Source organism: Theropithecus gelada, chromosome 12, assembly GCF_003255815.1.
Source record: "Theropithecus gelada isolate Dixy chromosome 12, Tgel_1.0, whole genome shotgun sequence".
NCBI lineage: Eukaryota > Metazoa > Chordata > Mammalia > Primates > Cercopithecidae > Theropithecus > Theropithecus gelada.
Genome location: NC_037680.1, coordinates 86504623 through 86518530, shown reverse-complemented (window position 1 = coordinate 86518530; position 13908 = coordinate 86504623). Strand labels below are relative to the sequence as shown.

The window sequence follows — 13908 nt, the reverse complement described above, 5'->3', positions numbered from 1 at the left end:
CAAAAAGTAATTTGGCTGCAAAATGTATTTTTTAATCAATTTTTTATAGCAATACACTAGGATGTAAGAATGCCTCTTGGCTTCCTTAGACATAATGATTACATTTTTAGCCTCAGTATATTTTAGTTGCATTTGTATAATATTTATTTTTTATGTTGAGGTGTACATTGAGGTGTAATTATAATTCTATTTACATAGAATGCATTTTTATAAGCTTTTAAATCCAAGAAGGGACGTATAAAAATATCCTACTTGTTTTTTAATATTATTTTTAATTGGCAAATCATTATCATATACATTTATGGGTACAAAGTCTCAGACATATAAAATCTAGTATTTCTTTAAGCAGCATTTCCCATTGTGTTGATGGCACAGCTGAGAACATAGAAGATATGCAGTAAATGTGTTGATTAGTTGAAAAAATTTGTTTTAATTAATCAAACACCTTCCCTCAAATAGACAACATAATTATTAAAATGAAATAATTTCAGTGAATATGAAAACACAAAAGAAAAAGATAGCTTATTTCTGAATGTAATTTCAATTCTATTTCACGTTCACCAGATACAGTTTTCATTTATTGAATAACTTTTAAATTTTAAAGAAATTCTATTGGCATTTCATCTCAAATCACTGAAGTTGAAGTAATGCGTTTAAACTGAGGGTAAGAAGGTTTGATGTTTGTTCTCTTTAACAACTTTAAATAAAGAAACAAATTCTGTAATTAAGATAATTTAGATGAGAAAAGACAACACATCTATCATGGTTGGGTACAAATCATTTGTACACATAGATCGCAAAAGAAAGAAAGAAAAAGAAGGAAAGGGAAGAAAGAAAAGAAAGAAAGGAGAGAGCAAGAAAGAAAGCAAGAGAAAGAAAGAAAAGAGAAGGAAAGAAAGGAAGGAGAAAAGGAAGTAAGGAAAAAACCAGACTCAAAAATAGAATGATGTTTGCACGATTAAGGGAAGTAGTTGTTGCAAAATACGATGTACTTAGATTAGCAGATAATGTTGTTTAAGCTGGAGATATTTTCTGCAAGCAATTCCAAAGGAATAATCTCACAGCATATCTTTTATAATTTTTAACAAGCAAGAGAACATAGGCAAAGAATAGTGATATATAAGCTATATTCTCTTGCCAGCCCAAAGCACATAAAATATTCCAGATAACAATCTCAAATACTATGGCTTTGTTTTCTAGACATGCAAAAATAAACTGCCGATATTTCAGGTATTGTTGACACAAACTCATTGTAGAATCTGGCTCTATGAATATTCCATATCAGATCTTTTGAATCTGTGAATGGAATACAAAGAATATACGAAACAATGGCTAAAATCCATAGGAATCGTGGTAAGAAAAACACAAACTCCAGAATGAACTAATGTTTGTAAGAAATGCTAATGATAACATGTTTGGAACATGAATAAGAAGAGAATGTAAGAGAATTAAAAGGAGAGTGGAAACAAGTCAATTATGCTTTTATCTTTTCCACCAAGAAGAAAAATCTACAAATGGGGAAGTATAGTGCCGTAATCAGTTAGGTCAGCTATAAGGAAATGCCATAGACTGGGTGACTTAAAACAACAAACATTTATTTCTCACAGTTCTGAAGGCTGGAAGTCTGAGATCAGGGTGTCATCATGGTCAGGTTCTTGGTGATGGCTCTCTTCCTGGTTATGTCCTCACGTGGCTTTTCCTTGGTGTATGCATGCAGAGAGACCTTATGTCTCCTCTTTTTTTTTTTTTTTTTTTTTTATAAGGGCATTAAAATCCCATCACAAGTGCCCCCTTTATGAGCTTATCTAAACCTAATCACCTCCCAAAGCCTCCACCTCTAAATACTATCACTTTGGGGATTAGAGCTTTGAGACAAATTTTTTGGGGATATACACATTCAGTTCGCAGTAGACAGAAAAACTTCACTTAAGAAGAAATATTTGGGCAGGCATGGTGGTTCATGACTGTAATCCCAGCACTTTGGGAAGCTGAGGTAGGAGGATCACTTGAGGCCAAGAGTTCAAGATCAGCCTGGGCAACAAAGCAAGACACCCCCCCCCCCCCCCCCACCCATCTCTACAAAAAATGTAAAACAAATTTAGTGGGGCACGGTACTGCATGTCCGTAATCCTAGCTATTTGCAAGGTTGAGGCAGGAGTATCATTTGAGCCTGGGAGTTTGAGGCTGCAGTGAACTATGATTGTACCATTGCACTCCAGCATGGGTGACAGGGGAAGACCCTGTCTCAAAAAGAAAGAAGGAAGAAAGGAAAGAAAGAAAGAGAGGAAAGAAAGAAAGAGAGAGAGAGAGAAAGAAAGAGAAGAAAGAAGGGAGGATGGGAGGAAGGGAAGGAGGAAGGGAAGGAGGAAGGGAGGGAGGGAGAGAGGGAGGGAAGAAGGAAGGAAGGAAGGAAGAAGGAAGGAAGGAAGGAAGGAAGGAAGGAAGGAAGGAAGGAAGGAAGGAAGGAAGGAAGGAAGGAATTTTGAAAAAAGAAGAAATATTCACCAAATGTGAGAGACCCTACATTCTTTGAGTTTAAGCCTCAGTTATACTTTAGTGCATAAAGAGAACTTAAAGATGTGATTGCAGCTCCAGTCAAATGACATCCAGTTAGCATGACACATACCTGGAGAACACACTTTAGCTCCACACTTCATTCTCAAAAAAGCACAACAAAAATTTCTTTATAATACTGACGTCTGAACGTGAGACATATTGTCTCCAAAATATTGTGAGGAGTGGAAAGAGTGTAAAAGGATTGAAAATTATGAATGTCCTGGTTATTAGGAAGATTCTTAAAACCACAGAGACTAATAAACTTGATGTTTGCCCTAGCCAAATTCTATAAGAGACAATTAAATAAGATAGGAACATTTTCAAAAGAGAAGTAATCATAGGAGTCACTGTAACTTCATTATGCTGAACTAAGTCACGTTCTTCTTTTTGATAGAGTGTAAGGATATCATAGGCATGTTCTGGAAAATTCTGATGATGTTTCTGTAGTGATATGGGAAAGTTCTCTGATCACTAGAAAATTACGTGCATGGTTCACTAAAAATCTGTACCCACAAATTATTAATTAATCAAAGTCAAGTAGAAGTATTCTTAGAGTTATATCTTTGCATTTGTCCTGTTCAGAAATAGTATGAACAACTTGGATGAGAACAGGGAAATGTGCACGTCTTTGCAGACAGATCTTTATAGTAGAAAGAAGAAAAGACAGAGTTTGATTTAGTTTTGATTCTCTTTTAATTCGTTTATTTATTTATATTTTAATATAAAATCTCAAATATTATGGATTATAAAGAGTGGAAAGAGTGTAAAAGGATTGAAAATGGATACTTCTCAAAATTATGGATTCTGTCTCTTAATTTCCTTTCTGGGGAAGTGACTTAACTACCTCTTAAATTAATGAAATAATAAATTTTCATCATTTTTGAAATGAAGAACAAATAATGGCTACATCAAAATATACCATGATATTCATCCATGTGAAAAAAAGCCAGCAAAAAATTAATCAATACAAACCAATTACGTAATGTGAAAATAGAAAATGTAATATTAAATTGTGTTCATATACTTCCTATGGTCCTCAAGCTTAATAGTCACACTATCCACTATACTAATTAATTTTAAATATGGCATACTGCATTCCATCCTAAGTTCCACATTTTGTAAAAAAGCATATCATCTAACTAAAATACATAATAAAAATGAATCAGAATGGTGACGGATCTAGAGACACTTCCACGTAAGGAAAAGTAAAGAAATCAAAGATGTTTAGCTAGCAGCAGTGAGATCAAAAGAGAGAACATGAAATGGATAACATATGGAGTTTGCATGGTATGTGTGTGTGAGAGTGTATGTGATGTGTATGTGTGTGCATCTTGGTACAGACGTCATAACTAGGACAAATGAAGCAAATTTGTGGATAAGTATGTCTTCAGAATGTGAAGAAAAATTCTCTAATAATTAAGGCTGTCTTGCTCTGGAACAGGTTGCTTTGTAAAGTTATAAACTCCCCCTCAGTGAAAGTGTGCAGAGGGCGGCTGGCCACCTGTCAGGGATATACTGAGCAGAATTTGTAAGTAGATAGGTGGGTGGATAAAAGGATCTCTGGAAGTTTTGTAAAGTTCTCAGATTTTAATAAAGGATAGAACAGCAGAAGAAGCTGGATCTTACTCTTTGCAAACCCAGTGACCATCACAGAGTGAGGAACATAGTAAGGCTTCCGTAAATGTCTGTTGAATCAAATTGCAAAAAGAGAAGCTATAGATATTGGTAAAAGCGTGTATGAGAAAGAAATGAATGAAAAACCAATGAAAATAGAAAATGGAACACTTAATCTAATCAAGTTTTTGTTCTGTTTGATGAACGTTGAATAGAATTCTTAGGATGCACGACATTTACCAAGACGCTTGAAGAAATTCTCCTCTTCATCTCTTCCATTTTCCATTCCACTTCCTGGCCCACCTTCAGAAAGCTTCACAGCACTGGTGAATTTGACCTGAAAAAAAAAAAAAGAAAAAGGAAAGTAGAGAGATAACAAGATTCAAAGGTAAATATTTGTGGTTAGATCAATCCTTGACTTGAAAATGAGTTGTTTACTCATTTTCATGCGATTACTTTGCTCTTCTGGGTTCCACGTCTGGTTAGTTTAGTCATCAGTGTAGTTCATTCCCATGTGCCAAAAAAGATATCACTGTAACTACAAGAAGGAACCAGGTCCCAGATAACTAAAGCTAAATAATCTGGTGCTATAAAAATAATTGAGATATTCTTAGAGTTTAAATCTGGTAAAGTCCAAACTGAAATAATGAATAGCAAGACATAGTTATTCTTTACAAACACCACAATTGAGAATCAGACCAAAGTGAAAGAGAGCCAAATAGAATACTTTAAATCTCTGAAATAATCAGTATAAATTAATTTATAGAGTGCATTATAATGAAAATGTAATAACATGTTTCTCTTTCTAAGAATTAAAATATGTTCTTCATCTTGCTTTTAGGTCAGCAGTACTCAAAATTTTTTGCACAGCAAGGAAGCTATGAGCCACACAAACTCCAATATTTGACTTATGCTTTTTTAGCAAATAGAAGGTAAGGAAAGAATGATACATATATTTTCTAAATATCCAACACTCTTGCATATTACTTGTATAATTTCAAAATATCACTTTTAAAACAGACTAGATAAAAGAAAATGGTTTGGCTCGGCAGGGTGGCTCACGCCTGTAATCCCAGCTTTGGGAGGTCGAGGCATGCAGATCACAAGGTCAAGAGATCGAGACCATCCTGGTCAACATGGTGAAACCCCGTCTCTACTAAAAATACAAAAATTAGCTGGGTATGGTGCCATGCACTAGTCGCAGCTATTTGGGAGGCTGAGGCAGGAGAATCGCTTGAACCCGGGAGGTGGAGGTTGCAGTGAGCCAAGATCACCTACTGCACTCCAACCTGGCAACACATAGAGTCTCTGTCAAAAACAAAACAAAAACAAAAACAACAGCAACAACAACAAAAAACCCACAACACAACAAAACAAAACAAAACCCCTGGTTTTACTGAGATTAGAAAACAAAAGAATGTAAGCAAATAATTTGTATACATATAAGGAAACATAACTCTTACATTTGCTGAAAATTAGGCATACAAATGACCAGGCCATGGAGCATCCACAGAGAAGACTCTTGGAAGAAATCTTATGCTACTCCAATGCTTCACAGTATTATGAAGGAGGAGTGTAGTGAAAACAGTCATCCTGAGTTTCCTCCTTCTTTTCAATACAGAAAATGGTTCATATGGTGCCAAAAGTAGTGGAAAAAGAATGGATTATGTGTGTCTTCATATGTAAAAGGAATCACTGTAAAATTACCGGATTCTTGGATAGGAGTTTGAAATGTCAGTCATTTCATAGGTGTGTCAAAAGTTAAAAATGGCTGGGAAAAATGTCTATATACATCTCCACATCTGCATTATAATTTTACATAATTTTTGACCACACTTTTCCTTTTTCCTTTCCTATGATAGCCTACTACTTAAACATTTTAGTTTCCATTGCTTATCTAAGTTTCCAAAGTTAGTTCATCTGGAGAGTTTCTTCAGCTTTTCCTTATTTGGTTCCTGCAGGTGTTTGCTATTTCTCAGCCTTCACATGTTTCTGTCAGCAACTTCAACATTCACTTACACAAGTTATGTCCTGTTTACCTTGGAGCTTTGTCTGATGAAAGAGAGTCGGTCCACAGAGCTAATGTCTAGGAGGTCCTCCACACCATCTGCCAGCCCTGAGAGGGATGATCTTTTCAGCCAGTTCCCTATTTAATAGTTAAATCATTTAGATCAATGTAGCATTTTCTACCCAATCAATTAAACAGAAATGTCAGCATAAGCCCAACAAGCGATGAAAGTTACATTACTTGGTACAAATAGAAAAACAAAGTGTTTTCAATGTACATGCTTGGAATAAAAATGTTCAGTGTTAGACTATAAAATTACATGAGCATGTGGGGCCAGGACAAAAAGAATCTGGGTTGAGATGAAACCATCATCTATCCAGCTTCACATCTCTCATTAAAGATTGTGAATGTTACCTCCTAAATATTTCTCAAATGTGTTCATTTATCTCTGCCTACATGGCCACCACCCAGTTCAAGCTTCCATTTACTTATACCTAACCTACTAGCTAACCTTCCATCTGGTCTCCCTTACCTACTCAAGCTCCCTCCAGTATGATTTCCACTCAGTGATGTTTTGGAAAAAGTTTACTTGCTTGAGATACTCTCCTGTTCAACATCGCATCTTGGCTATCCAGGGATGTAGAATGAGAAGTCAACCTGACCTGGCCTCTATCATTCTACTATAGTCATACAGCCACTTGTCCCCTTGTTTCAGTTCCTTCACTTCCCTCTGGCCTTCTAATATCTTTGCATATAATGGCTACCTGGAGTGCTCTCGTTCCTTCTCCCAAGTATCCTGGAGATCTTTTTTTTTTTTTTTTTTTTTGAGACGGAGTCTCGCGCTGTGTCACCCAGGCTGGAGTGCAGTGGCGCGATCTCGGCTCACTGCAAGCTCCGCCTCCCAGGTTCACGCCATTCTCCTGCCTCAGCCTCCGAGTAGCTGGGACTACAGGCGCCCGCCACCACGCCCGGCTAGTTTTTTGTATTTTTAGTAGAGACGGGGTTTCACCATGTTAGCCAGGATGGTCTCGATCTCCTGACCTCGTGATCCACCCGCCTCGGCCTCCCAAAGTGCTGGGATTACAGGCTTGAGCCACCGCGCCCGGCCTGTATCCTGGAGATCTTAATGCCACTATCACTATCCTGGAGATCTTAATGCCACTATCACTAGGAAGCCTTCCCTGATTTCTGCCTCCTCCCCCACATTTGGGTCAGGTCTCATTGTTGCATGTTTTCATAGAACTATGTATATTTCCTTCATAAAATTCATAGTTTGCAATTATACTTAGTTGTATGATTATCTGCTTTAATGACTGGGGCTCCTACTATATTGCAAGTTTAGCAAAGTTGGGAGGCTGTGTGTATTTGTTCGCTATTTAATCCTTGATGGCTAGTGTAGTGACTGCGCATGGAAGAGGCATATACTAGGGCATTAAAAAATACATGTGGAAAAAATTAAATGAATGAATGAATGAAGTCAGTTTAGGTCTTATGACATGAAGATCTTCTTTTTCAGCCCTACTATGCATTACTGAATTGATCTGAGGACATGGTTGGTAATAAGATAATCCATAAACAAATACAGACATACTTTTACCTATGGGGAGTTTAAGCTTCTTTCGGAGGGAAATTCTGCGGGATCGTGAGCGGGCACGTCGGTCAGAGGTGGTCCCTGAGTGGGCAGTGGTGCATTCTGAAGTGTCCTGCTCAGACTGGCTGCTGGTGTCACTTGCTGCACTCTGGGACTTGAACATCTTACGCCAGAAATCTTTCCGCCCCAGGTTGGCTCCTTGCATTTGCTCATCACTGTAAGCAAGCAGAGGATAGAGTTAAACTTCTGACAACACTTGAGAAATTCTCCTAAATTTCTTTCAACTTCCTGTCAATGATATTTAGGCAAATCATGCAAAACAATCTTTGATGGACTGAAATGTGGGAAGAGTGGGCATTGAAGTGGGAGGAAAGAGATCAAAGTTGATCTTCTGAGCTCTTCTTGAAAATAGTCATGTCTCAGCTATAATTTGAGGTGGTCGGTTTTTTTCAACTTTAATAAAAACATTAAATATTATTGCAGGTATTCATCTGCAGGTGTGAGTCATAATACCAGAAGCACTTACAATTTCAGTAAATATTTAACTTTTTTTTTTTTTTTTTTTTTTTAAGATGGAGTCTTGCTCTATCGCCCAGGCTGGAGTGTAGTGGCACAATCTCGGCCCACTGCAACCTCCGCCTCCCGGGTTCAAGTGATTCTCCTGCCTCAGCCTCCTGAGTAGCTGGGACTGCAGGCACCCACCACCACACCCAGTTAATTTTTTGTATTTTTAGTACAGATGGGGTTTCACTGTGTTAGCCAGGATGGTCTCGATCTCCTGACCTCATGATTCCCCCCGCCTCAGCCTCCCAAAGTGCTGGGATTACAGGCGTGAGCCACTGCGCCCGGCCAATATTTAACTTTTTATTAAAGACCCCTGAGGTTTGTGCAGTACTGTTCCTCATTCCCCACCCATCACCCCAGTATAGTATCATACTTGAACACCAAATAAACTTACAAAAAATACTTAAATGAATGGAATGCCATCACACGATACCCAGGAAATGCATCATCCTACAACCAGTAAGTCAAAGAAACTTAGGTAGGGCTTGAAAGTAAAAAATAAGTACAACTCAGTAGGGCAAACAGGAACACCTGCAAGGGGATTTTTGATTAGGGCATTCCACAATAGGAGAAAGACCAGTGGTCAATAACATGCAGAATTTAATCTCACGAGAAATTAAAAAACAGGCAGCTGAAGTAAGATCTTTATTTTTACTCAATAAATTAGCAATGATTAAGGGAGTTCATGGTGCGGGGGGCGGTGGTGGGGAGGAGAGAAAGCAATAGTTCCTATCATACTCCCAGTGGGGAGGTAAAATGATCCAACCTTTCTTTAAAGTAATTTGGCAATACGATATCCAATGCTTATATCACCACCCTTAACAGAGAAATTCAATTTCCAGAAAGTAATCTCATGGAAATTATGGGACAACACACTAAGATGTAGGTACTAGAAGGTCAAATACTTACTGAGTTATTATTGGTCAACTTAAAAAAGGAGGAAACAATCTAAATGTTCAACACCAGGAAAACAGTTGAATAGATTATGGGATTTCCATATGGTGGTATACTCTGTAGTCATTATACTTTTATTTTAGAGGACTATTATATGAAAAATATTCACTATATACTGTGAAGTGAAAAGGCAACAATCAAATGGTTTTAAAAAACCATCACCAGGTTAATTGGGAAAGAAAGTACACATGTGACCACGTGTCTGAGTGTGGTTTTGTGTGCACACATGCTCAAAATGTCTCCAACATAATACACAAAGAGTTTACAGAGGTTATCTCTAGTTGGTGGTATTTCCATTTTTAAACTACTTTCCCTTTATGTTTTTCTGTGTTTTCTACATTTGTCAGCTTGAGCAACATATATTACTCCAGTAATTTGGAAAGGAAAAGGTATAGAAAATACATAATGAAACTTATTTATGGGGTTTTACATACTGATTTTCTTACAAGCTTTGGGGCTGAATCAACCCAAAATTTGACAGTACTGTGTACAGCAATCATTTTCTACAGATATTCATATGGGTATCCAGAATTTCTTAAAATCTCATCAGAGTACTAAATATTTTTAAATTCTTTTTTTTTAAAAATAGGGCATTCTGTTTATCAAATATGGTATGAATTTAAATTAGTTTTCTAAAATTTGATTTCTCAGTTACTTTTTATCAAACAGTCACAGGGTATGAAGCATTTCTGACTTTTGGTAAATGCATGGCATAATGATATGTGTATGACTATGTGGTCTGGCTATAAAAACATCTGGGGAGGTTATAATTTCTCAGTTTCCTCAATAAAATGTTACACTGACTTTGTTCAGTGGTGTGTATCAATATTGAGTTTCAGAGAAATGAGTATATAAAACTGCTTTAATATGACTCAGGGAATGTGACTATTATTTAAGAAGGAAGAAGACACAGGGCCACAAGGGGAGAGAAGGAAACAGAAAGAGAAGCTAGAGGAGGAGCCAGTGTCATCTGAAGTAACCACCCATCTTTCTCCAGTGCTAACTACGGGACATTTGACATGGTTACCTTTTGGGCCTATTGAGATCATGAAAAGTTCCATGTTTGACATTTTATGACATCACTCTAAGTGGAAATATTTATGTAGAGGCATATTAAAACATGTATCTTCACATAAGAAGAAAGAATAGATGTGCTAAATGCTAAGAAATTAGGTGGTATTTACAGAACACTGAACTAAGAGAATATTTTGGAATCTAGAAAACTTAATAACCTAGAAATATTCAGTCGATGGCTTTATTTTTTAAATCCAATTTGCCTAGTTGATCATTCTCATTGATCAGATTAGCTCAATAGTTGCTGGTGTTATCTGAAAAGAAAATCATCTCTTTTTTTTGGGGCAGACTTTCTGTGTATAAAGACTTTTAACTAGTCTCATGGCTATTCAGTCACAGAACTTTGTCTTTCACATTGATTTTTTTTCCTTAGAGCTTATGTTTGATTTTTTACCATGTCCTTAAAGGCTACCTTAAAGGGAAAACTAAAACTGAATTTTAAGAAAGGAAGCTAAAGAAAACAAAAGCTTAACAATAATCTGACACTTTTATCCTTTCATTAATTGATTGAATCATTCATTCATTCAATCATGAAATATAGATTAAGTGCCTACTATGAGCAAGCCCAGTCTCCATACTGGGGCTATAGCCATATGCAAAAACTCACATGTTCTGTGAACCCATGGACTTGATCTACTTAAATACTAAATAAACAGAAAACTGTGTTTATCACAAACTTGTGTTTACTACAAAATCTCTAAGATTTTGAAGTGCTCCAAGAACTGTGTGGGCATTTTTTCTTTGAAGATTTTGTTCACTTGCTATGGATTACTAAGGTCCTATCTGATGGCTGTTTGCTTCTCACTTTGATTTCCCTGACTGTGAAGAAAGGATACCATAATACCTAGAATATACTGCAGGATCCCTAGAAGAAAAATCACTTAATACTGAGTAAGGTTTTGGGAAGCAGAATGGTATACCTTAAACGAAGTACATGTTTTCACTCCACTTGTGGATTAGTAGTTCTCAGAGAAAAAATACAAATAAAACTTGCATAGAACTAGGCTGTACAATTAGTGTCTACACTAACCCTTATATTTTCCGAGGACACTAATTTAAATATGTTTTTTATTTTTCCATTATGAAAAGTGTAGATTAACTGATGTCAGAGGACACTGGAATGGATCTCAAGAGAGGACCAAGGTATAATGGGGTACAGTCTATGCTTCAGCTAAATGTAAGCATTGGAAAAGTTTTTGTTACTTCTTTTGAGAAAAGCTTCATTAAGTATATTGACAGCCATTCATACATTTAATTTTTTTAAAAAATTATAAGAGATTTTAAGCAAGAAACTGGAGGACACTCCCAGCCCACCTGGTATATATACTATTTTTCAAGGTGTATATTCAGTAGTGTGCATGAAAAGCAGAAGCGAGGGAGAGATTGGAGATGGGAAATGTAGTTAGGGAGGCTTCTCATAGGTACAGACTGGTTATTTGTGATTTGGCCTGGAGAGGTTAGTGGCATTGGGAATGAAATGTAAAGGGTAGAAACAAGGCCAAGTTCAAAGGAGATGAAAAACAAAGAAATAGCAGTTTGGAAAACAGAAATTCTTCCACAGTGAAGTGCACAGCCCTCTGCAATGGAGACAAAGCCAACGCTACTTACTGCTCTGGAGTCTGTGAGGGGCGACCGGACATGAAGCTGCGACATTCCTCAGGTGCAGAGGATACCTGGCCTTTATCCACAATGCTTCCCGCCTCTGACCTATGCAAATGGTGCATTCCAACAATTACAGCAGAGCAGGATAGCAACTCTTAATACTTCATACACTTCATAAACAAAAACATTCTGTTGTAGACAACTTTGCTACTTGTGAACTTTATGTCACCAGGAATCTATGTTGTTTGGAATTTATACCGCACCATTAACTCGACTTAGCAGCCTTTTTGCTTCACAATATCACCATTATTGCAAACAGAGTCATTAACTGCAAGCAAGATTTTAAGTTCAGGAGTTTATTTTAATTTTTAGGTAGGAGTTAATATACAATAGGCATAAAATAAATATGTTTACTAGAAGGAAAAACAGCAGGCTATTACTTAGCCATTTGTCTTTTGCCACATTTAGAATAGAATTTACTGAACAGGATCATATGGTATCAGTAATTGCTTTTCCTTTCTGAATAAAAGTGTAAATTATGTACAGAAGAGACTAAAACAGGTAGCATTTTACCATTTAATTAAGAGCTACGACGTGAAGTTCAAGTATATGAAAATTCAAGAACAACTGAGCTCTCATTCATATTACAGGTGGCATTTATTTGACGGTAAATTCATTCCCTTTCTAAGCTGCAGCTGCACCACACCAGTGAAACCACTTATGCAAGATAATTTTACCATTCCTATACTGAAGTTTCACCACAGGAACCACACAGACAGTACAACAGTAGATTCTATTCTACTGACATAAGGCAAACACTCATTCAGAGAGTTCAAGCTTCCAACCTTTTACTGCCTGCAGGCTTAGATTCCTGTTCATTCTCCTCCACCTTTTTCCCTGGTGCTAACTTCTCCGCACTATCAAGCAAAGCGCTGAGGGCCACTCTCCTGAAGACATTCCCGTGAGCCTCTTTGATAAACTGGACCAGCTGACGAATGTCACAATACAGTCCCTGTTTGGAGGCAAGAAGGAAGTTGGGGAAAGAAAGATAGCTGTGCGATTAAATAGTTTTTCCAGGTAGAGAGGAAGAAAGTAATTCCTTAGGCTTAGATGAGCATTGGAATTATTAAGACAGGACAGTTTACTACTGGTGAAGCTGGTGGTATACTCCCTCTACAATGTTCCTATAGAAGAACATTACCAAGGCCTTTGCTGGTCATCCTTGGTATGAAAAAGGATGGTTATCACGCTTCATTCAGAAAGTTGGCTGCATCATTAGAATACATTAATTTACATTTTAAACTATTGGATTCCCAAGCTTTAATTTTCTCTTTTAATTATAACTTCTGAAGAGATGCCTGCAAAGAAAAAGGTAGTCAAAAATTTGTTTACATTAGAGATTTTGGTCCCTGTTCAGCTTCTCCAAATTTTCTGCACCATTATGACAAAATATATTAAGTCCTTTAGACACTTCTACCAAAGACAGATTAATCAAAAGATGATGCGTTTTGCTGGACAGATTTAGCAAATTACATATATGTTGTAGCCCATTTGAACATGAACTTGACTACAAACTCAAGGTGATGTAGGGCTATTAAAACCAATATATTGGTGAATCAATATTTTAAAATATATGCTGGACTTTTACTTGAGAAATTAAACTTTGTATCCAGCATTTCTCCTCTCTCTCTGCTCATTAAGAAGGCAGTCACTGTATTTTTTTGCCTTAGGAAAAGTTCATGGTAAGGCAGAATGCAGAAGTCTAAAGAACACTTACCTCGATAGTTTTGGTTTTCAAAACCTAAGGCCACTGGGACAATTATGTCCATAATTTTTAGGAAAGTAGAAGGTAGGACCCTTGGGGAAAACATGGATGGAGAACCCTTTGGGTTCGGTGGGAAGCAGGGCCCTGTGCCCCTCACTCTGCTCTAAAGTAGTTCCTCTA

General features: G+C 37.0%; 1 protein-coding gene across 2 annotated transcripts in view; it reads right to left on the bottom strand.

The window, feature by feature from the left end:
• Window positions 1–13908, bottom strand: part of UNC80 (unc-80 homolog, NALCN channel complex subunit) — a 232700-nt gene that overhangs the window by 155882 nt on the left and 62910 nt on the right. For both annotated transcript variants that reach the window (XM_025404486.1, XM_025404487.1), the window contains exons 17-21: window positions 12809–12975; window positions 11970–12068; window positions 7770–7984; window positions 6210–6316; window positions 4411–4507 (exon numbers count right to left, since the gene is read on the bottom strand). In XM_025404486.1, the coding sequence (XP_025260271.1) occupies window positions 4411–4507; window positions 6210–6316; window positions 7770–7984; window positions 11970–12068; window positions 12809–12975 (685 nt within the window). The remainder of the gene's footprint in view (window positions 1–4410; window positions 4508–6209; window positions 6317–7769; window positions 7985–11969; window positions 12069–12808; window positions 12976–13908) is intronic.